We start from the raw sequence: 25,311 nt of genomic DNA on the forward strand, positions 1-25,311 counted from the left end.
TTGTCTTCTAACATTGTTCTGCTCTTACTAGGATGTGAGGTGAGGCTCAGAACGTCATGTTCATACTGACAGTAGTATATCACAGACTCCGTTTTAAAAAACAGATGAGGTCATGAATTCCCTGTATCACTCTGTGAGCACTGAACAAGGGATAGTCATCTACATACACATATGACCATTTTCCTAACGGGCTAAGTTTCCAGTGTGCAGGAATCTAGGCATTTTTCCTTTTTAATGAATTATACCCAAGGTCACCTAACAGACTAGCAGCAGAGCTAATACTAAAGTCATCTCTCGCCCTCAGTGAACTTACAATCTAATGGGTATTAGAGAAGATATATGTCTACAGCAAGCAAAGGTGATCTAGATATCCGATAAAAACCAACTGAGTCACAAAGAAAAAAGAAGTCTCCCACAGCCTCAATGGAGAGGTCAGCCACTCTTTCTGGATAAAGAATATTCTATCTTCTATGGAAACAGCAGGTACAGCTATTCAGTGATCCTCAACTGCCAACTTCAAATATTCTCACCCCGTCTCCATAAATACCCTTATCCATGTCAAATTACTTATCCAGATTTTAGGGTCAGAAAACGCGGTCACTGGAGGTGTACCACCTAGCACAGCCTTTTAAATGCTTGGTAACATACCTAATACAGCAAAAAAAAAAACAGAATCCAGTCTGCGTTTCTGTTTTTAAGGAGGAATGCCATATACAGGATGTAGTCTGCAACAGGGACGGTGTCCTCTGAGTGGGGCAATTCTCCCTCTTGAGAGTGAAACCGATACCAGCAAAGCCCTAGAGGGTCACACACATGGTCTGCCAAGTTGTATAGTGGCACACCCTGAACTAACTGTAACTGGTAGGAATCTTAGAAAAAACAAGATTCCATAAACTACATTACTCTAGGTTTCCCCCAAAGTGTTTTCTTGCATTCTATATTCAACATTACAGCTTTCTGATTGGTGATGATTCCCTCGTATTTCCAACACAGCTTCAAAAGGACCTTTTCAATTAAGTTACTCGCTCATGCCCCACATGTATTCTTGGCTGACTGGTGCTCCCCCTTCTGGCTCTGAAAAAATCTAAGCCCAAGTTCAAGAGAAAACCTGGGGACGGATCTGTTCTGACTGGCAAAGTCTATTATGAAAGCACAAATGCTTAGCCTTGTCTCCTTCAAGCTGGCAGTCAGTACTATGACCCGGCCACTCTCCCACTTGGAGCATCTTTATTTAGGGATGAACCAGGAAGTAGCACGAAGTCTCCTAGCATCCCTAACCCTCCCTCTGGCACGGTGGGAAAAGAAAGGCATGTCATCCCCTCATAGGCACCAAATAAATAGAGACCATAGCTTTTTCCTATAAAGGCATGAATCTGGGTCAATCCCTGTTGCCTTCTCAGGCTGAATGGCCAATGCAGTAGGGGGCTAAGCAGGGGGGAGGGTCCACTAGTTCCAGGAAGTGTTTATAAACATTCCTGCCTGGTTCGACACCCACTGAATCTGGACTTTCCAGAGCTGTGGGGGTCAGTTTTCACCTGCTAGCCTCCTCTCAAATACTGTATAAAAAGCATTCAGAAGGCCTTTCTCTATGGAAGTAGAGGTGATCCCTGATTCGAGCTGAAATAATCTGAGTTCCTACAAAGATATTTCAGTATCACTAGGTGGTAGAGGAGAACAAGTTGGCCCAGTGAAGATCAGAGCAATTCTCTGTTCCTTGAAAAATAGATTTGGGTTGACTATTGTAATTTTTTTTCTTTTTTAAAAGAACAGGTGTGCTCTAAGCTAAAGCAGATAGTTAAAGATAGCCTATTTTTGTCACCAAAAACAAACTACAGCAGTTCTTTGGGCTTAAAATAAACTGAGAACCGAGTGACACCAGTTCAAAACAATTTCTCAAAGTTCCAGTTGCTATTTCAGTGTCTCCATGCCATTTTTGTCCTCTACTCAAGTAGACACTGAAGCAAGAAACAAACAGCACTATGCTGTTCTTAGGGGGCAGTGTGGGGAAATAGATGTTGTTAGATAATAAGCAAAGTCCTTTGTCTAAAATGAACAAATTGACTGGACTGACTGAGTACTCCAACTGTGTGCCTGGCTATGGAATAGCACCATCTTTCTGGAGAAGGGACTCTAAAAACCCACTGGAAGCAGAAGACTGGGGTTCCAAAATCTCAACTTCCACTTAGTAACTACACTAATTTGGGGGCACTGAGACTCAGTCTCCTCATCTCTAAAACCAGGATTTTAAAAAATCACTTCCTTAAGATTGTTAAGAGAAATAGATGAAAAATTGATGTGAAAATGCCTAGTACTGTACCTGGCATACAGTAGGTATTCAGTAAATGTAGGAAAGTACAAAGTCTTTCACATGGGATCCGTAGCCCTCTGTTATTCTGCCCAGTTCTCCCTCACCCTCTACAGTAGCCGCTCTAGGTCTCTTTCAAGTCTTAGCACATGCCACATTTTTTTCAGCTCCAAGTTCCACACTGTTTTCTCAAAAGCTCGACCCAGGAAGCCTCCATCTTCACTGACTTTGCCTGCTTCATCCTTTCAGTCTCAGCTTTATATATCATTTCCTCTGGGAGCTTTCCCAGATATCCTAGGTGAGGGTAAAACTCCTTGCTATACAATTCCTTAGCACCCTGCACCTCCACTCCGGCAACATTCAAAATGCACGTAAATACATGTATAAAATCTATCATTCTCTGTTACGGTAAACTAGATGGACGCAACTACCGCACATATGATACTTAGCACAACACCAGGCATACAAGTGCTCAGGAAATGCCCGTGTGAGGAGCTGAATGTTTCCTTCCTAAAAGAATGAATGAACATGTGCTTTGGAGCAAGAGTACTTCTTTTAAAAGATAAAATTCTTTCGGGATTCAGAAAATCCAAGGTCAAGTCAGCACCCCTACCCCACTTTTAAGACCAAGGTATTTATCTGGACTTAGAGCTCATGGGGCAGGGCTTAGCCTTTTCTGAAGCACACACTGAGAGTCTTTCCCGAGCAGGTTACAAAGAGCTCATATTTCATACCATTTCAGCTTGTCAAAATGCAACATCCCTCCCTGTGGAGCGAGCAGTCCAATTCCCCAGCTGGTTTTTATTCACACTAGAAACTTTAACTCCGTTCTAGGCCTCACAAAATGAGAGCTGTGTCCACACAAAGCCACAACAACCAGCCAATTCACTGAATCCAATGAAATAAGCCAATTCACTGGGGGGGGGACACAAACTGTCAAACTGGTTACTTGGTGCCTTATAGACCAAACAATGCATGATTGAATTGGTTTGCTTTTCAATAGGTTGTCTTGTCATGTGGTAGCTGGAGTGAGTGAAAGATTTTCTTTATCATTCTGTTTTTGTCTTTTTTTATAAAAAACCCCACAAAACAAGAGCACGTCAGATAGAAGGGTAAAATAGCCGGTAACGTCTCCTCTAAATCTGTGGCCAAGCACAACGAATTCAGCAGTTTGAGCTTGCCCGAACAGCACATTGTGTGCAGCAAGGCACCCCAGCCTGTTTTTTGGCTTTAAAATAAGACCCTGCTGGTCCTGATCTCATCTTTGCAAACGCATGGCACTGGGAGACAGAGACCATGTGCAACGACAACTCTTTACAGACAAAGCATCTATTCATGGACCCCACTGAAGTGCAAGCGTAGATTTTCAATTTCATTCAGCTGAGTGCGGAAGGCTCCCACTATGAGGGTGGGTTACTAAATGGTTCAGCTGGGAAAAGGACCCAGAATGAGAGTCAGCTGCTTTACAGTTTGCACTTTCATGAGCAGAAATGAAAGCCATTCTCTCACTCTAACTCCAGTTTTACAGTAAGGGGCTAATCTAGCATACGAGCCAAGGGCACTGAGCAATTTCTCTTTCTCCACATCACACAGGTACCCAGAGCACAGCTTTTTTGGTTGTTGTTAGGGCTGTCGCTAGGGTAAGGGCGGAGAAAGCAGCCAAGTAACACACAGGGTTAAAACTTATACAAAAGGGAGGGACAATGTTGGTCCCTCAAGCTCTCAGCTAGACCAGACCAGTTTTCTCGCATCCTTGAATACAACATGCATATTTTCACCTTCAAGCCTTTCCCTACCTCACACCACTTCTTCAATTCTACTCATTCTTCAAGGTCACGTTAAATAATAATAACTAACGCTTATCCAGCATGCACTATGCTCAGTGTCTTACAGGCACAATCTCATCCCGTCTCCCACACCGTATGAGAAAGGTGCTACTAAGTCCGCCCCTTTTGCAGAAGGGACGCGGAGAGGTGAATCAAGTGCCCGAAGGCCCAGTAAGGAAGCGGAGGAACTGGGTTTTGACTTAGGCCCCCTGATTCCCAGAGCTCCTGATCACCACACATTGCACTACCTTAACCACCCCCAGCACAGGATGTCTGCTCTGCCCCACACAGACCCCCTCCCCTCCCCCTCTTAGGCAGACCACCTATTTTCAGAAGCTGTGTAGGTCTTGCTGCCTCAACTGGGTGCTAAGGTCTGGGCAGGACGGGTCTGTGCCATTTCCCCAGTGGTGTGTGGCATGCAGGAGGAACTAAGTGTGTTTTCCATTACCAAATGGCTCTCCCCTCACTTCAAATAAATACTGTACTGCTTTGTCATGCCAATAAAAATCAAAGGCCAAATCCCCCACGTAGGGGCTGGCTTGGCATTCTCTGCCCCATGGTACCTTGCTTTCCCAGTAAACAAGTGTCAGTCTGATTTCTTAACGGCAGCAAATTTTAATAGGAGGTTTGCTCCAACCAGGAACAGAATGAAAACTTTGCTTATCTCTGCACTAGGATGACAAAGCAGCTACGCTCATTTTAAGGCACCATTTTCCAAGGCAGGAAAAGACAATTTCACCTTTTACTCACTCTTTCCTAAGGATACTCCTAAATGACTTCTGGCACGCTACTGCTCCTGGGCCAGAGGTATCATTTTTATTTGACTAGGAGAGGTGTGGCCCACGTAACCAAGACAGACGGGAAGCCGACCACTTCTTGCATGCTGACCCGGCAACCCGGCGCGAGGCAGCTCCGGATTAGGAGGCACTCATTGCCGGCGTGGAGGCGGCCATCCCAGAGGCTCAGGCAACCAGCTGCTCCCTGCTGAGCCTACTCTTTAAAGCACAGCTTGTCTGGGAGTGTGTTTTAAAAGCTTTATTTCCAACAGTATTAAAAATGTAGCGTGAAGTCAGAAAACCCGTTATGATTCGCAATGTGGTATTATGCCACCTTCCTAATTCCCAGGTGTGCAGACACCTCCACACTCAAAAAGACTGTCAGCGTTTAGATACGCTGTGCTAGCAACAGTCTTCACTGGGAGTGGAGGAGGAAGAGAAGAAAGCCAAAATGTTCAAAATGTTTGGATTCCAGTACCATCAAACAGGAGAGCTCTGCGGAAATACTGGCAGGCTGGTCAGGCTACTTTCTGGCTTCCTAATAAGAACTGCTTTCCACTGGTCTGCCCGCTAACTTGGAGAACAAAATACTACAGGTGGATAAAGGTATAGAAATGTAAAAGCAAACCACAGGGAGAGCAAACAGAAGAATGCCTATGACATTTACTGATATACAGCTCAGAACGGCAGGGGAACAGAACACACAACGATACTGCCCTGCCCTTTCTGAAATTCTATAGGTAGGAAAATTCTGGAAGCTCTGGCCAGTGGTGATTAAGAAGCATGCTGTATGCTGTCAGGGAACACAAAGTGAATAGGTCTTCCCTGTGAGGGCCATGGCACCATGTTCCTCCGTCTCCATTAACCGATATGAGCTGCAGAACCGGCCTCCAGATAATACACAATGCTGGGGGCGGGCCCGCACCTAACAGAGTCAGTTGACAGGGTTCTGTTGTGGTGTCTCACCAAGATGTCTTTCTCTGAAAAACAAAAGGTATTTCCCCTACTCTAAATGGGGAAAAAATAAAGTTGAGAAATACCTTTTCTATCTCAAAGCCTAAGCCCAAGAGGACAGGGCACACTGCCCTGCACAGCGCAATTCCACGCAAGATAAAGAGACTTCATTTGCTCCTACATTTGGGGCTGTTTCCTCTACATCCGACAGCAGGCCTGACATTCCTAACACACATGGTTTACTTTTTCCTTCTTTTCCCCTTCCTGCCCCACTTGTGGTTCCTAAATCAAATCCGAAGCTCTCACTGATAGCAGCAGCAATTCACTCAAGGAGCTGGAGGGCACTCCAATTTTACAAACACGGGACAGGTTTATAACTCAAAGAGACAAGATTATTTTTCATTTAGGTACTTGAAGACCCTTCACTGATTTATGTGTGCAAATAAAATAACCATCTAATTTTTCCTAATCTAAAATGCAGCAACCTTTACAGATCAGCAAGGGGGAAAAGGAGCATTTAAGAGATGTACGGATGAAATGTTTGCTTCTCAGTCAAAGACTGAGGACTGTGATTCTGGGTTCTGCTGTTTAAGTGAAGAAAGGCCAAGCACACTGTCACCGGCCTGGCTGTTTGTCAGGACACTGACAAGTTCTGCATGATCTGCTCATTTTGGTAATTGCCTAACTATTGTTTTGGACAAAGACAACTCAGGCTATCTATCCCAAGCCCTCACCCCTTGAGAGCTACCAGTAGTAGCTATCTGAGACACTGCTTAGTTTTTAATGCTAAGTCAAAGAGTAAAGACACACACACACACAACACACACACACAGGGCAGTTTTTTACCAGAGTAAGCTGTCCTTGAAAATCTTAATCATCATCAATGAACTCTTACCAAGGCACTGTGCAAGCCACTCCTATAACTCACTCCTAAACTTGGGTCTTACCTTAGTGTTCCTTCTTAGACTGCGAAGAATATTCCTCCTCCTTGGGTCTTCATCTGTCTCATATGGAATGACGGCGCTGTCCCCTTTATAACCCTGGGATGCCTGATCCTCCTCTTTTTTTCGGATGGGCCCAAGCTCATCATCGCTCCCCACGGTGAAGCTGGTTCGATAACTAGCAAACCTCCCCAGCCGGCTGCATCTCGTCCTGTACAGCACTGGCTTGCTCACGATGGATACCTTGCGTCCTCGCTCTAGAGAACTAGTGTCCATTTCGCTGTCGGAACCATTCCCACTGCCATTGGACTGGGCTTTGTTGATATTCCGAATGGTGATGATTTTGCCTTGGGTGCTGTCGTGGGGCACTGAGTATATGTTTTCTTCTTCATTCCTTGGCTTGACCACAGCATCCATGGGTTCGGCATAATCAGAAGGATCGAACCCATCTGGAGGTAGCCAGGTGCTAGAAGACACAGACTTCCTCTGTCCATCTCTATGGCCTTGGTCTAAATAAGACAGATCCCCCTTGGTAATTTCAAAATGGACAGGAGGCTTTGGTTTGACTGGCGGAGGTACTTTGTTGTTCAGTTTACTCTCAAAATTGCTCATGATAAAAGACAGCCCGTCATTTCCCTCCAGTTCCATAGAGAGCTTAGAATGGTCTTTGGACAGAGAAGGCAGTGATGTGTCTTCTCGAAACAGGCTATAAGAAGTGGGCTCGATATCTTCTTCAGAATCCTGCAGGTTTGAGTTGCAGAGCGGAGAGCCTGCCCGGGGGGAGTTAAACACCTCTTCTGTGGTGCTGCAGGCCTCGGCAGCATTGTCGTACATATGAGTAGCCTCGATTATGTTCTTTTTGTCCACCACATCTTTAAAAAATGGGTGGAAGATCTCAAGTTTATGCTGGGGTTGGCTACACGGGATACTTGTGAACTTTCCGTCAATTTCTTGAGCAATCTCCTCCCCCTCAGTCAGCTGTTCCCGACTTAAGTCATTATCCAGGACATCTATAGCGCCGTCAGTGAGTGCAACCAGCTGGATGGGGATAATATCCTGCACTTCACAAAGAAAGGCACGTAACATAGCCAAGGAGGCCTTACGTTTGGCTGAATAGAAAACAATGTACCCATGGACCAATCGGCTTTTTCTGATGCTAAATGAGGAATGGTATGAAAGAAGAGACAGTTCAATGCGCTTCTTGTGTAGTCCGATTGGTAGTTCAAGTAAAACAGAGTTGTTGCTTCCGCAATGGGAAGACTTACAGGTTTGGGACTGAAGGACAGGAAAGAGTATGTCGTCTGCACTAAAAGGATCTCCACACATCAGACACATGACAATTCGCAGGTCAACATCAGCCAGATCTTTGATGCTAGCCGTAGAACTGACCAGGTTTAAGTTACGCTTGGAGTCCAGAAGTCCTTTCAAAACTTGACTGATTTGCTTTTCGTTAATGTTGCGTCCGTAACCAATGCCAGCGGAAGCAGGGTCGAGAAAGACACACTGAAGTTTGCTAGCAATCTGCTGACCTTGCTGTATTAAGCTATGCAGGGTCTCTCCACTGGTGTCTCCTCTTTTGTTAACCAAAATTAAGGTCAGAGGGAGATGGACTAAATGATTATCTCGCCTGCCAAGTGTGGACTCTCTGCTCTTCTCTATACTCTCCACCACATAGGATAGAGACTCCTTTGAATTGTAAAGGCAGAGACAACCATGGGGCTGAAACGTTGGTGTTTGGAAAGAGTTCACAGGAAGCCTGACATTCCCTTCTATTGGCCTCAGGGAGAGCTCATACATTTTACCATCTATTACATACTTATCATCATTTGTACAAAGAGCTCGAATCTCATTGGCCAACTCTCGTGCAAGGCCATCCTTGCCCAAGATCACCAAGTTGATTCTATCAATGTTGGGGTCAGAAAGTGAATTTTTCTGATTCCGGTCAGATGGTCGGATAAACCGAGAACTAATCAAGTGCTCGATCTTAGCATCCACACAGGCGGGGCAGCTAGGGCATGTTTCCTTTGTTGGGTGGTACACAAAATGAATGTGCTTCAGAATAAGGGCATCACGCTCCGCTTGGAGCTTCTGTAGTGCCTTAAATCGCTGTTCCTCCCCCAGAACATCCTGAATGACACCCATCTTCTCCTTGCTGGGCTTAGCATCCAGTTCCAGCTCATAAAACAATTCCGAATATTCCAAAAGCAGCTCCTGAAACTCTTCCTTTGCTTTGTCTATAATTTGCTTTTGGTGTTTGCCATAAATATCCAAGTATACAGATTCTTCTAGCCACTGATAGAAATCTTCATTCATAATAAAACTGCGGGCCTCTTCCCAAGGCTTTCCAGGAGTTATGAAAGGAGAGGTCTCCAGGTTTTCTTTGAATGCCCTTCTCATCTCAGCTCTTTTCCTCTCATTCCGCAGCTTCTCTAAGTGGGCCTCGTACAGCTGCTCCGCAGGGACGGTATCCATTAAGTCAAAGGGAATCCGCTCATTCTCGATGTTGTCAATGTGGCTGGTGGCATCCCACGGTGTCTCTTCAAGCACAACAAACCACTTCAAGAATTCTGGCTTGGTCTCCAAGAGCTTTTTGGCTTTTATGCAGCTTAGGTGGTCTATTTCATCTAGATTGGGTATAAGAGCTTCAAAAGCTAGCGGGAGGGCTGCCAGGTACAGCTTCCTCCTGCGCTCAATATGCTCATGCTTGAGGCGATGGATGTGCTGGAGAAATAGCTTCTTGGCTTTCTGAGTCCCTTCCAGGTAGACATAGTCCTGGTACTCTGGAGAGGCCTGCATCTTTCGGCTGACACTCAACCAATTCTCATTGTGGTTTTTCACAATGCGACTCACCAGCCACTCATACTTGTCTTTTGCTGTAGCTATCTGCTGACTCTGCTGCTTGAGAGCTTCAAAATAAGGAATGATTTTCGTCTTTCCCCGACTTTTATCAATGAGTTGCACTAAGGTGCTGAAAGCTAAGTCCACATTTACATTGGATCTTGCTGAGGTCTCCACAACCTGGAGGTTCTTTTTGCTTAAGGCAAAAGTATGTGCATCTCTAATGTACCGCTCCACACCCTCATCACACTTAGTCAGGACCACCACTATGGGCTTTTTTGTTTTTGCAAGCTGATTGTAGAGATTAGAGACAAACTTGAGCTGGTCATCAAAGTTCCTATTCATGCCCCTGCTAACATCAATACCAAGAAGAAAACCATCAATTAGCAGCTTTCCATCTGGCATTTGTTTCTGCTCAAAGTCCTGCTCCAGCCCCAGCTGGTCAGTGCAAAAGTACATGAGTTTTTCAGCTGATGCAAGCTTGGTTGCAGCAGCTCTCTTGATATAGGGCTGCAGGGCCGTGCTCCGGTGAGGCTGAAAAGTCTGATCATCAATGAATTCAGTCTGCTCCACAACGTGCATCTTACATTCCACGCAGTCCTCCAGGGAACGGCTAACTTCTCCCCAGTAGAGAAAGTGGTCATTATTGACCACTCGCCCACCAAAGTCACTGGTGCTGAGGACAGAGGTATGGTCCAAGTGAAACTCGTCAGCACTCGGGCGCACAAAGCGGTTGCACAAACAAGACTTCCCAATGCCGCACTGGCCCTTCTCCTTCTCCGTCCCAGACAATCCCACCACACTGATGTTGTAGGTGGGAATGCGGACATCTTGCTTTCTTGCCATCATCATCGTCGACACATCCTGCCACAATCAGCTACTTCCAAGATCAGATTAGTGTTTTCCAGTGGACCCAATGGCTTCCCCACATTATCAGTGGGGGCCGGCTGCCCACGAAGCAAAAGTGTCAGATCTCATCGTGCTTGTATACCAGTACGAGGTTAGTTTTTGCCACTTCTCATCACCAAATAGCCAACATTTCTTCCTAGGTGGGGGAGGAAAAAAGAAAACCAATCAGCATCATAATTTTGAAAACAATTTTAATCACCAAACAATAGGAAAAATCAATTTTATTGTTCAACAAATAATCATAGTGAACATCAAATGTATGAGGCCTTAAGTTGGGTAAAGACATAAGAGCAAATAAGACTGACATATGGACTTCCCTGGTGGCGCAGTGGTTTAGAATCCGCCTGCCAATGCAGGGGACACAGGTTCAAGCCCTGGTCCTGGTCCGGGAAGATCCCACATGCCGCGGAGCAACTAAGCCCATGTACTGCAACTACTGAGCCCACCTGCTGCAACTACTGAAGCCCACATGCCTAGAGCCCATGCTCCGCAACAAAAGAAGCCACCGCGATAAGAAGGCCGCGTACCGCAACGAAGAGTAGCCCCTGTTCGCCGCAACTAAAGAAAGCCTGAGCACAGCAACGAAGACCCAATGCAGCCAAAAATAAAAAAATAAATAAAAATGAGAATCTGCCAACAGCAAAGAATGTAAGAAGTGGTGAAATAACCAAAGCATTTGCACTAAAGGCAATCTACAAAGCAAGGCAGTTTACAATTATTCAAAAAAAAAAGACTGACATCTGTGTACCCTCAGAGGTACAATGTCATCTAATGGAGGAAGACACATAAGTAAGCAGTGTGCTAAGGGCTAAAACAAGGGCTTGCAAGCTCCTTGTTAAAATGGCTGATTCCAGAGCTAGGGCAGGGCTGGTACAGTATGAGCCTGGAACATCTTATTATACAAGAAAGGAAGGCAGTGCCTGAAAAAATGATAGGGTACCTCACAAGGACACAGGAGCCAGTTTGAAGGGGCACCCATTGGTCAAATCTGGGACACTCTGAACATCAAAATAATACAGTAATAGTACAGTAATGAATTACAATCCACTGCAAAAGTAGGAACTTGAGTTCATAATCCTGGATCAGACAAGAATCATCACTCGATGCTGATGGGGGGGGAGTTTTGATGAGGAGCAGGATCTTGTGCAGAAATGAGGTCTCCTGAGAGACTACTTATTAGCTGCAAATGGAAGAAGGAAAACAAACACTAATTACACAGTGGAGATACTGGGCAGCACTTTGAGTAATGAAAATTATCACCACCAAAGAGCCAGAAGGACATCACAGGTCTCCAGATGTGATACCCCAAGAGGATACAACATCACTGTGCAGTATGATGGCCTAGAATGCACTACCTCAACCTAATCACAAGGAAACATCAGACAAACACAAAATGAGCAAGATTCTATTATGGCCGGGGGCGGGGCGGGTGGGGGGGCGGGGGTGTGTGTGCATTTCTGTACTTTAAAAAAAAAAAATCAGTGTCATAATAGACAGAGAATGGCTTTGTAAATAAATATTCCAGATTAAAGGAGGCTACAGAGACATCCTAACTAAATGCAATTATCTGACCCTAGACTGAATTCTGTATGGGGCAGGGGTGGAGGGGCAGGAGGAGGAAGGCTATTCAGAACATCATTAGATCAATTAATAACATTGGACTATGAATGGAATTAGATAAAAGTATTCTATCAGTGTAAATTTATGAAGTTTATAACTATCATGTGAGAGAAAAGCCCTACTCTTAGGAAATACACACTGAAGTATTCAGAGGGAAAAGACCATAATGTATGTGACTGGTCCAAAAAAAAATCACGCCTACATATTGAGAGAGACTAAGAATGCAAACAAGGTAAAATATTAACAACAGATGAATCTGGGTAAAAAATATTAACAACAGGTGAATCTGGGTAAAATGTACAGGATATTCCTTTGTGCTATTTTAATTTCTGCAACTTCTCTAAGTTTGTAATTATTTCCAAATAAAAGGTTTTCTTGTTTTTTTGAAGGGTATGAATATGGGTGGTTCCCTGACGAGAACATAAGCCCTGTGAGGGTAAGGCCTACCCCTGCCTTCGTCACTCTGTGTCCTCAAGCTACGAGAACATGTTTGACAAAAATATTTACTGAAGGAATGAACAGATGAATGACTATTAGAGCTTATTAAAGGGCCCCCAAACCCAGCCTTTTAGATTTAGGAAAGCCTTGCTGGAGGAAGTTCCATCTCAGGCGAGACCTAAAGTAGAGGGGCTGAAAGGTTGCAGACTCCTCTCTCTCCAGAAAAGGGCATTCATTCCCCATGGGAGAACCAGCTGAACTTAAGTGTGTATGGGGATGGGTGAGATGCATTAGCAAGTAGGCAGGGAACAGATTAAGCCACTTTCAAAGAGCTTCGACTCTTCCCCAAAGGCTATGGGGAGTCACAGACTGTGGCTGTGAAGTGGCACCTTAAAGGACCTAAAGTTTGAATAGCTGAAGTCATAAAATGTTATGATGATGTCTTACAAAGTCTTTAGCAGCTTTCCAGCTGAAATAAGTAAAATATGTAGTCTTTGGCTGCCGCTACATAAATGTTCTTCTGGTTGCTACAGTTTATACTGCACTGCAGTCTACTTCCACACGTAAATATAACTGTGCAATTGCTGAAGCTGTAGCCAAATGAACAGTCTCCCGAGACACTCCAAAGAGAATTTAAAATAAACAGCAATTTTCTTTTGAATCTCATTTATGCTTGGTAGGAACCCAGCATTTCCACAACCTTCATATTTTTCTGCGAGCCTATCTCACAAGAGGTGCCACAGGAAGTCAGACCACGATACGTTATTCTGACTGATACAAGGGGGCAACAAATGGGAGAGCACAACTGTCCCCTATGATGATAACCCTGAAAGGTCAAAGACCTTTCCCAAAAATCCGTGTCTTCCTTTGATAACCCAGAAAGCCAAACCCTCTATGGAGACAAAATGTGGCTACATGGTATGTAAAAATTGTTTGACCATTTCTCAAAAGAGAAATCCCAATGCCTGTAAGTAATCGCCTCCAGATAACCTACTGGCATGCTCCTATAGAAGCCAAGCTCCAGACTTCAGGAGGAGCAAGAGGGACAGCTATGGGAAAGAGAAGAAAACCCCAACCTTCCCCATCCCCCATTTCCCTAGGTGATTGCGTACATAAGTAAAATTATAAGACGCTTATGAACATCTAAAGCATGTTTACACACATCCTCTGAAATACCTGAAAAGGAAAGATTTATATGAAATCAAAGTGCTTTTTGCACACTATTCTGTAGTACACATATACAATATTTTTTTAATTTATTAATTTGTTTATTATTTATTTTTGGCTGTGTTGGGTCTTGGTTGCTGCGCGCGGGCTTCCCTTAGTTGCGGCCAGTGGGGGCTACTCTTCGTTGCGATGCGTGGGCTTCTCATTGCGATGGCTTCTCTTGTTGCGGAGCACAGGCTCTAGGTGCACAGGCTTCAGTAGTCGTGGCATGCGGGCTTCAGTAGTTGTGGCTCACGGGCTCTAGAGTGCAGGCTCAGTAGTTGTGGCACACGGGTTTAGTTGCTCCACAGCATGTGGGATCTTCCCGGACCAGGACTCGAACCTGTGTTCCCTGCATTGGCAGGCGGATTCTTAACCTCTGCACCACCAGGGAAGTCCCTACAATTTTTGTTTTAATGAGGCTTTAACAGAGTCTCAGGTAGGAATGCTGACAAAGGTTTAAGGAAGTCAAGGGTGCTCACCTAACAGAGCCCTTCTCTATCATTCCTCATCCCAGCGTCTGGCAGGAGCCAAGGCCCCCCACTTGACGAATCTTGAAATGCAACTTGGCGACACAGGTCCTACTTCAAGCAACTGCTGCATGCAGCTGGCAAATCATCCCACTTATCCTCTGTAAAGCGGGCCGAATAATCTACCTCTTCACAGAAATCTCAGGAAAACAAAACCCCAACCTGCTCTTAAACCTCAAGAAATAAAGATATTGGTTTAATTTTGAACTAAACTAAAATGCATAGTCCATTCAACACCTTGTTCCTTACAATTTTTTTTTAGGCAGGATATTCTATTTAGTCCATTCAAATCAATGTCTCAGTTATCTGAAGGATGCTACAGAAAAGAAAACACTCTCGACTCTCAAGAATGGAGCAACTGATATTTTAAACCCAGAATGCTGCTGGCTGAGCTAAAAAAGCTACAAAAATGAGAATTAAGTGGCATGGGAGTGGTTAATTTTTGGACACCTGGTAACTTCCCACTTGTTAGAAACCTAACAGTTTCCCTGGTATAAGTATACTCTTCTTACATGTCTGTCTTTGATGTCTAGATAATGCAGTTTTACTAGTTCCTCAATTGGACTGAATTACATGGTAAACAAAGACTGTTATAAATCTAAAAACGTCTCAAACACTTGGTTTAAAGGAAATAACCTTAAGTGCTTGGTCACAAACACGTTCAACTTTTCTAAGAGGTGGGTAAAAAAAATTAGCTGAGTCACTAAATTTAATGATCTGAAGGCCACAAAGAAAGAGAAAGTAGAAGACAGGGTATGTCCAAGACTTTGCAATGTCTTCAGAGTGTAAATCTGATGGGAACTGGTGTTCTTAGTGGGCAACTAAGCTACTCAAACAGCAAAATCTGAACACCCATTCTAATAATTTGCCAATACTAATCCTTTTAAAACTGAAGAGTTACAACAGAGGAGGAAAAAAGTATTCTTTGAAACAGTAACTCCGGGCTTCCCTGGTGGCACAGTGGTTGGGAGTCCGCCTGCCAATGCAGGTGACACAGGGGTTCGAGCCCTGGCCTGGGAGGATCCCACATGCTGCAGAGCAACTAAGTCCATGCGCCACAGCTGCTGCGCCTGCGCTCTAGAGCTCACGTGCCACAACTACTGAGACCTCGTGCCACAACTACTGAAGCCCACGCTCCTGGAGCCCGTGGTCCACAACAGGGGAGGCCACTGCAGTGAGAAGCCCGCGCACCACAACGACGAGTGGCCCCCGCTCGCCGCAACCAGAGAAAGCCCGTGCACAGCAGCGAAGACCCAGTGCAGCCAAAAAATTTTAAAAATAATTAATTTAAAAAAAAAACAGTAACTCCTTTTATCTTAAAGCTTTACTGAGCTACTTGTATTAGAAAAATAAAAACACAGAACCTAACATTTAGCTTCACATTTGAAGCCATAAGTCCACTTCTTCAGGAAGAAAAATACTCCAGGAGTATTTTCAATTCTTTGTCACAAATATAGGCTGAACATAATGCAGGGACTTCCCTGGCAGTCCAGTGCTTGAGACTTCACCTTCCCATGCAGGGGTGCAGGTTCGATCCCTGGTCGGGGAGCTGGGATCCCACATGCCTTGCAGCCAGGAAACCAAGACATAGGACAGAGGCAACACTGTAACAAATTCAGTAATTTTCAATTTTCAATTTCCACTTTGAAAATGGTCCACATCAAAAAAACAAACAAAAAAACAAAACCATAATACAAACATCTGAGAGCTTTTTTAGAACTTGTCACCAAGCTTCCGGAGTTATCTGACTTGTTTAACCAAGACAGTAGCTCCACAAAGAGCGCCTCAACTGGAAGGTAGGAGGAGGGGTGTTTTCTTTTTTAACACCTCTACAGAACACCCAGGGCAAGAAGAGGTAACATTCCCAAGATAGTACACATTTCATAGGACACAGAAATGCCACTGTGATCCAGCATTAATATGACTGCTCAAGTTCAGCAGCCCAGTGTGTGTTTCACCCTTCCATCCGCAACCTCACACCCCCTACCCCCACCCCCAAGAGGAAATGTTTCTGGGCTCTGTGATCTAGAATGCCCTGTTAAGACACAGATCTACATACCACCAGTATTCATAACCAAAACTACTCTCTCTGCCTGTGAGACTAGCCAACAAATTCTGAAAATGCATTCCGTTTCGAACAACCATATACAGAACACCACCAAACTAATAATAATATAACACTGTATAATAATTATATATAGGATAATATAAGGAAATAATTTCATAGTGAGCTACTAGCAAAGGAAGCAAAATCCTTGTTACCATAATTTTTCTTAATTCTAATAGGAGAATGGAATGGAAATACGCATTTTAATTTAACAGAAAGCAGAGCATTTTCTAAATGTCCTTAATACCTCATACTTCTGAACACATTAAATTTCTGAATGGATTTTCAAAACTATGAATTACCATCAACAGCTGGTTAAAATGTCTGCATTAAGTAGATACATGATAAGACTCACTGCTCTACAGAGGGGAGGGGAAGAACAAAAGGAAGGGATCTAACCAGGAAGCATTTTCCCTGTAAGAAAGATTCCTTAAGAATTTTTCAGAGGAATTTACTTTCCAAACAGGCCAGGAAGGATGCGATATAAAAGCTCCAGTAAGGGCTTCCCTGGTGGCGCAGTGGTTGAGAGTCCGCCTGCCGATGCAGGGGACACAGGTTCGTGCCCCAGTTCGGGAAGATCCCACATGCCGCGGAGCGCCTAGGCCATGGCCGCTGAGCCTGCAGGTCCGAAGCCTGTGCTCCGCAACGGGAGAGGCCACAACAGTGAGAGGCCCGTGTACCACACAAAAAAAAAAAGCTCCAGTAAGAAGAGAATATGACTCTCTGGTCTACTGAACCACTGAATTTAAACAAAATAGTCTTTAAAAACCCAATGTTTCTATTTTCACATTATTAAATGTTAAAGTAAAATTTCCTAAGGTTTTTGTTTGTTTTCCTTTACAAAAAGAAATTAAAGTTGGAAGTGGAAGCCAAGGTCCTCGTTTATCCAATTAATTCATCTGTGAAATCCAAATAGATTTACAGAACCTTAGAGTTAGTGATGTGCACAAATGATGCATCAGAGTATTTAGCTATAAATAGGAATTATCATCCTTATAAATCTGACATCAAAATACAGAGGGAGTTTTCACTTCCTCTGTGTAATTTCTATTGAAACGTGAAGAAATGCCCTTGTTCTGCTCATCTCTTTACCGCATGAGAAGTATCTTTTGAAATGACTACATCTGAAATGACAACATCGAACTTAAGCACAACACAGCCTCTAACACTGAATAAAAGAGAAAGGTAGGCCATTTGATGGCCCCAGTTACAGAGCAGCTAAATTCTCTCCTTCCTTCATAATATTTCAGAGACATTAACCATTTTTGTATCACTCTAGTCTCTAATCCTTAGAATTAAGAACTGAACTGTCCATCAACCAAATCAAATACATATTTATATCTAAGACAATGTGATGAAACAAAGAAGAAACAGGACCCTGTCCTTGCTGGTGAGAATCTAATAATTTACTAGAGATACAATATTTTAACTTAAAAAATAACTAGATCACAGACAATAAATGGCATAGACCAGACTTCCCTGGTGGCGCAGTGGTTGGGAGTCCACCTGCCAATGCAGGGGACATGGGTTCGAGCCCTGGTCCGGGAAGATTCCACATGCCAAGGAGCAACTAAGCCTATGTGCCACGACTACTGATCCTGCACTCTAGAGCCCGCGAGCCACAACTGCTGAGCCCGCGTGCCACAACTACTGAAGCCCGTGTGCCTAGAGCCCGTGCTCCACAACAAGAGAAGCCACCGCAATGAGAAGCCTGCACGCTGCAACAAAGAGTAGCCCCCACTCAACGCAACTAGAGAAAACCTGTGTGCAGCAATGAAGACCCAATGCAGCCAAAAATAAGTAAATAAATTTATTAAAAAATAAATAAATAAAAAATAAATAGCATAGACCATTTCCTGGGATCCAGAGAAAGGAAGAGGGGATCATTCAGATCTGGGATAGACTGGGAATGGTGGGATAGACTGGGAATGGTGTCAGAGCAGAAGTAAAATCTGAATTGGTACATAAAAGATTGGCAGGGCTTGGAGAGATGGCCCAGGTATTCTAAAGACATGAAAGGGTATGAATGACGGTGACCAAAATGGAACAGCAGCAGATACGTTTTGGGACATACTGACTGGCACAGAGTTTTCGTCCGTGGAAGGTAGAAGACAAGAAGGTCAGCAGGGCTCAGACTATGAACAGACTGTATTTACCTGTGAGAATCTAACGTGAAAATAATCTTTTATCCCAGCAGTGTTACTTATTGTTGGTAACACTGCTACCTCAACTCCACACCTAACAAATTAACACAGTCTAAGGAGATGATCATCTTACGTGAAAGAAAACACCATTTGAATATGGCAATTATATTTCTACCGTTCAGTCCAATGCAAATTCAAATAACATGGTAGGGAAGGGGCAGAAAGCCACGGATTTTACAAAGGAAGCAAAGAGCAAATATTTGCCCAGAATAGTACTGGTGGTTGCTCCCACTAGCACAGGCTACATACACCTACTCCTGTTTAGTGTAGGAGGGAGGATTTCCTCAAAGCCACAGAATCTTACTATATCCCCAGGGCTCTGGGTACAGGAAATCTCTGAAATGGGTCATCTGGATCTTTGGAAAGACTGATTTAAGTGTTTCACCATCTGGTCTTGAAACATGTAATCTCATACAACAGATGGGCTATTCTTGGACAATGGGTATGTATGTGCACTCAGCTCTTACTATGCGCTGTGCAATGGCCAGCACTCTCCAGAGGGCCCAATGAAGAAAACACAAAGGGATCAAAAACAATTTTCAAGGACTGATAACTCAGATGACTGTTTTGAAAATAATTTGGCCCAAAGTTAATTTTTTAAAGAACAGCTATGAAAGAGTCTCTGACATTACATATATAATTTTTACAAATGTCTCTTAATGCTCCTTTTTTTTTTAAGATTTATTATTTACTTATTTATTTTTGGCTGCATTGGGCCTACGTTGCAGCATGCGGGGTCTTCACTGCGGCACGCGGGATCTTTCGTTGAGGCGCACAGGCTCTTCGTTGTAGTGCGCAGGCTTCTCTCTAGTTGCGGCGTGTGGGTTTTCTCTTCTCTAGTTGTGGTGAGCAGGCTCCAGGGCACGTGGGCTCTGTAGTTTGTGGCACGTGGGCTCTAGTTGCGGCGCAAGAGCTCATTAGTTGTGGCGCACAGGCTTAGTTGCCCCGTGGCATGTGGGATCTTTGTTCCCTGACCAGGTATCAACCCGTGTCCCCTGCACTGTAAGGCGGATTCTTTACCACTGGACCACCAGGGAAGTTCCAATGCGCCTCTTGATTTATTTTTCCCCCAAACCCTGGTAAAGGTACCTCAAATTCCAGCGTAGAAAAACACAGCTCTGTTATCCTACCATCATAGCCGGCCCACACAGAATAAAGCAAATAGCCCATTTTTCACCATGACACAGTTCTCATGCAGAACTCTACAAGCCGGTCCCAAAGAAACAAAATTTCTAAGCCAAGTTATTCACAGGATGAAATCAAATTCCCCTGATGAATGAAGGGAGCTGCTTTCAGCAAAAGCACTTCCTTAAACTTTATCCTCAGCAGCTTTCTCTCAGGTAACTCTGGAGTTCTGATCAGGCTATCTGATCAAAACAACTATAAACAAAGACAAAAGTGAAGGCTGAGAAATCTTTCTCACTAATGCAGCACAATTTCTCTGGGTTACCTATATTAAGAACAATAACAACACACAATTTCTGATAACCTGCAAAAATATTCCACGCCAAAGGAAATGCAACACCAAGGCCAACTGGAAACTGAAATTACTCGAATCCACCTTGGTATCACAGCCTATCTACCATTAATACAGTGAGCTAAGATTCTTACCAAACCAAGATACAAAAACACAGCCACATATACGTATAGCTGATTCACTTTGTTATAAAGCAGAAACTAACACACCACTGTAAAGCAATTATAATCCAATAAAGATGTTTAAAAACAAACAAAAAAACCACAGCCACATCTTACCTCTGAATTTCCTGGTATTTGGGCCAATTTTACATTGATTTTTGAAATGGTAAAGAAAACCTATAAAATTATCTCAGCAGTTACTTCTGAGCACTTCTGATCTATTCAGGTTTTTTTTTAAGTTCAGTAGAAAACAACAAAGTTTTTTTGAAAGAACATTCTCCAAAACAATTTATCTGAATATACAAAAGTGGAGGTACCGTCCAGCCAAATGTGTCTTGCAGAGGAAGAAACAGGCATTTCTGTCAATTGGGAAAAATAGGTCGGCTTGTTTTCAAGTCCAACAGTAAGCCTTACTATTCTGTTCCCCTGGTGGCAGTCTAAGATGACATGGGGATTTCAGCCCATTATCTCTAATTATTCCTCACTACTCATTTGCATTATTCTATAAGTTGCCGGTCCTAAAGCAGACTACTGCTAGTAATAAAAATTACGCCACATGTATGAACTTTTTTAATAAGAACGGTTGGTTTTATTTAATTCACCTGTACTGAAGATAAGAACAACGGTCACAGAGAAACATAAGAGAACAACTTCTAAATCCAGCAAATTTTAGTAGGGAACAATCTGAATTCACAGATTAAAGAACTTATTTAGGACTCACACTAGTAAACCAATACTTATATTTCTCCTTTCCATTTTCTAGCCTCCACACTTACTTATATACTTGCCTTGCTTCAAATAAAGTTAAAAGCAGAGGTCTGAGAGAAATGGAAAATGAACAGTTACAAGACAGAACATGGGAAGGAGGCTGGAATTAGCACAAAATCATGCCTTAGGCTCAATTCATCATATTTGAAAATCTGCTAAATTGAGGTGTTTATCCCTATCTTCTAGAGGTGATGGATTTATGAATTAATACATTTAACACAAAATGGATTTTCTGAATGAGAAGATGTTACACGTAGGCACTATTAACAAAAAGGTATTATGAAAAATATTTCTTACTCAAATATTTATCACCTCACTATCTGAAAAGCATATCTCAGGTTCCTACTTTGAGGCTAGGAAAGGAGGTACGATAGAAAAAGGATACGAGCAGAGCTTCTGTTCTATTTCTTGACCTGGGTTGGTTACACGGGTAGGGTATTCACTTCATAATTGTTCAGACTGTACATGCTTTATACACTTTTCTCTACAGTTTTTAAAAAAGGATACAATTCAGAGAAATGAAGAAACACAGGTTCACATAGCTAGGAAGTAGAGCTGGGATTTGAGCACACCCCTCTCTCAACCACTGGGATTCTCTCCCTTGTATACTAGGCCTCTCTGCCTGGGGTCCTGTCAAACAGGTGACTCTAATCCTCACGTACCAGTGAGAAGAACAGTTGAGGAGCAGTGCCCTGGAGGGCCCCGGATGTAACTGGCAGATCTTCAGGGCTATGGAGAAGGCTGAACAGGTGGAACACCAGACCTTCCGGCCTTAAAACAGAGCAACTCAATTTGATCTATTTTACATGTTGGGATTCCACATATAAAGAAAAGAATTTTTTCAACTTCTATAGTTTTTTAAAAAGCTCAAAAAACTTCATGGTTCAAAAACCAATTTAATAAGCAGACATTTGGTGGTCTAATTCCCAAGATTTTGCCAAGAGTCAAGAGTCAAAAAGAGTCTCCTGTCTGTCCCTGAAAGGCTCCCTTCTCTTCTCATTCAGGAAACTTATGCAGATTAGTGAGAACCGAGACAGAGAAAAGGGAAACAACTTGGCTAGTAAGGGATGGTGCCCGTCTGAAAGGCCCAGGTCTAACACCTCCCCACCCCCGCCAGGCCTGCCCTCCTGCTCTAACATGCTGTCCTGGCCAGAGAACTGGAACGGCGAGCATGAGGTACGTATGGTGGGAGAGGTCGGGGGCAAACCTGTTTTGTGGTGGGCCCTGTCACAATAAGGAGAGTCTAGACTTCATCCTCTGAGGAACCCCCAGGATTCTGAGCAAGAATGGCTTGGTCAGTCTGGGCTGAAAGAGGGAATTCTGAAAGCAATCTTTGTACTCTCCCCCTCCCTCCACCTCTCTCTCCGATATTATACCCTCACCCTACTGGGTAAACGCCTTCCGTGTAAAGGCCACTTCAAACCTGGTCATAATAAGCACCATGAAAAACAACTGCTTACGACGGAAACGCTGACACAGTGGTGGTGTAAGATGCCCCTTTGAAAAGCCTTGTCAGGGCTCAGTCTTTGTAATTTAGTGGTGGCTCACAGGAAGTGCCTGAGAGCCAGATTCTTTCTGACTGTGCTCAAGGCCATAATTTCCTTCCCATACTTAAACCGATGACCCTGTGTCTCACTGTCAAGGGAGTTGGCCAAGGGGAAAGGGCAGATAAATAAGAAGCAAAATCTGAAGAAAACTGGCCAAAAAAAATTCCTAAGATTCTTCTTGGGATTAACGACTAAAAAGGCTTCTAGATGAACCAATCCGTTGTCTCTCCAAATGAAATCTCCTTGAATGCAGAGCTGTGAGAGCTGTCAGCCAACTCCTTCAGGTAACAGATGAGGAAGCTGAAGAGGAAAAGGGAAGTCACAGAAGCTGCCGTCAGACCTGTGCTAGGGCCTCTCCCACGTCTCCCCACCCCACCCCACCCCAGGGCTGTTTCTACACACCACTCTCTGCCATGGGTTAATGAAACCCTTTTCATAAGGTTAATGAAATCCGAGAATCAAAATGATCAGGAAGGGGACAAAAACAACCTCTGTCCCTCATCATATGTATACTTTCATGAGCTTCTGCTATATGTTCCATATAGCACCTATCTACTACCCATTACTTCAAGATAAATTTCAAACTATAAAAGTAACATGTCCTGTTGAGGAGTCCAAAAATAACTAAGAAAACACTTGTAGTCATATAAGGAATTTAATAAGTAGCATTTTCTATAAAATGCTAGCTTCATGATTTTCCCTTAGATAACAGACCAGAATAGTAACTAGTTCCTCCTTATCAACCTCCATTCCTTGAAAGTCCTTGGCCAGTAATTTTCATGAAAACTAATGAGTCATCTCTTACCACTACTTCAGCCCTCATACTTAAGAAGGAAAACAGGTTCAACCTACTCTTCCATGACAGCTGTCCTACCTACAAGAGGAAATCACCTTGACCTCATGTATTTGGCTGCTATTCAGAAAATAATGTCTCTGAATTCAAATTATCAAAAATATACTTACATTGGGTGACAACATACCTTTCTCAGTTACCTGTGCACATAACGCTCACACTGTTTCATCCCAACATAAATCCACTGACTGTTTCCCTCATTGACCTCACCTCCCACTCCCCAGGTTACACATGGCCCTGGGAACATATCACAGCTACTTTCTTTGGAAAAGTCTTAAAATCAGTGTACAAGAAATAGCTACTGATTTCTAACTCACACGAGAAAGAATGGAATAGAAAAATATACCACCATTTTAAAACCTTGTCAGCTGACTGACTTTAACTACCTACAGCATCAGCTATGCTTAAATGAAAACTTTTATAACATGGCTAATGTGACTACTATAGTCTGCAGAAGGAAGAGAGGATTTGGTAACGAACTGAGGTGACTCAACCAAGCTCCTGCACTTTCTGCACGTATCTTCCCAACTCCTCAGACCACTCACTTGCTCCTGCAATCCAACTGCTATTTCAACTTTCTGCTCAGAAAACCCACTGTGTTTAAGAGAGCCTGTCAGGGGCTTAATTTTGTTGTCCATAACAGGATGATCCCTCTGGCTATCGACTCCCCTGAACAGCACAGGTGTCAGCCTGTAAACTTATATAACGTGTCTATACCAAAATACTCTGTCAAACACACCAGGCCTTCAGGTCTTCCTCATTAAGGACATCCCGAGTTACACTTGGATGAAGAGATAATATACACTTTCCCGAGCCTTTTTGCCCAGTGAAGAACGTTACACGATACATATACAGTATGGTGGGATTTCTCTCAGTTTTTATTTTTAGAGGTGGGGCGGGCAGGGGTGGTTGTAATAACTTGTCAGTCCTTGAATGTATATATTCCTCCACTGTCTTATTTAAAACATTACAGCAGATCATTTCAAAGATGACAATTAAAATCTATGTAATCATGGCTTGTCAAGTCTTATAATTACATGAGTTAAAAAAACTTAAGCTACTGAACTCCATTTTCCATATTGACTACCTAACAAAAGCTCAACTCAACCAGTTGAATCATGAGAACTAAAAGCCTAGTCAGGAGCAATCAAAAGGCAATTGAGCTTGAAAGCTGTATGTCCACATTCCACACAGTTAAGGCTGCAGTAAGCCAATGGCCTGGACAGGGCTAGAACGTGTTCGATACAGCCTTTTCACACCCCTTCTTGATTCCTCCTCCAAAACCCATATTCCTACAGGCGCAAACCACACTCTACAATCTAATACAGTAAAACCAGTGTTGTCTGGAGTCACAAAGTTTTATATGTGCTTGCTTCTAATTAAAGACCATTCGATTTTAAGAACTTAATAAAAAGGCCAAATCTGTATCATTCCACAAGAATGCCAAGAATGCTAAGTACCTAAATAATATTCTTCCAAAGTGACCTTTATTAAAGGCTGCCTCTACTACTTTGCCAACTAACACGTCAGGAGGCAGAAACATTCCTACCTATCACAGGCTACTCAACTCCGTTTTAAAAAGCAAAGTCAGGGCTTCCCTGTTGGCACAGTGGTTAAGAATCTGCCTACTAATGCAGGGGATACCGGTTTGAGCCCTGGTCCGGGAAGATCCCACATGCCACGGAGCAACTAAGCCCGTGCGCCACAACTACTGAGCCTGTGCTCTAGAACCCGCGGGCCACCACTACTGAAGCCCATGTGCCTAGAGCCTGTGCTCCGCAACAAGAGAAGCCACCACAATGAGAAGCCTGTGCACCGCAACGAAGAGTAGCCCCCGCTTGCCACAACTAG

General features: G+C 43.5%; 1 protein-coding gene across 3 annotated transcripts in view; it reads right to left on the bottom strand.

Moving 5' to 3' along the window:
* Window positions 1–25,311, bottom strand: part of ARHGAP35 (Rho GTPase activating protein 35) — a 121,160-nt gene that overhangs the window by 67,138 nt on the left and 28,711 nt on the right. For all 3 annotated transcript variants that reach the window (XM_060132447.1, XM_060132448.1, XM_060132449.1), the window contains exon 3: window positions 6,809–10,685. In XM_060132447.1, the coding sequence (XP_059988430.1) occupies window positions 6,809–10,492 (3,684 nt within the window). In that variant the 5' untranslated portion in view covers window positions 10,493–10,685. The remainder of the gene's footprint in view (window positions 1–6,808; window positions 10,686–25,311) is intronic.

Source organism: Lagenorhynchus albirostris, chromosome 19 (genome assembly GCF_949774975.1).
Source record: "Lagenorhynchus albirostris chromosome 19, mLagAlb1.1, whole genome shotgun sequence".
NCBI classification, from domain to species: Eukaryota; Metazoa; Chordata; class Mammalia; order Artiodactyla; family Delphinidae; genus Lagenorhynchus; species Lagenorhynchus albirostris.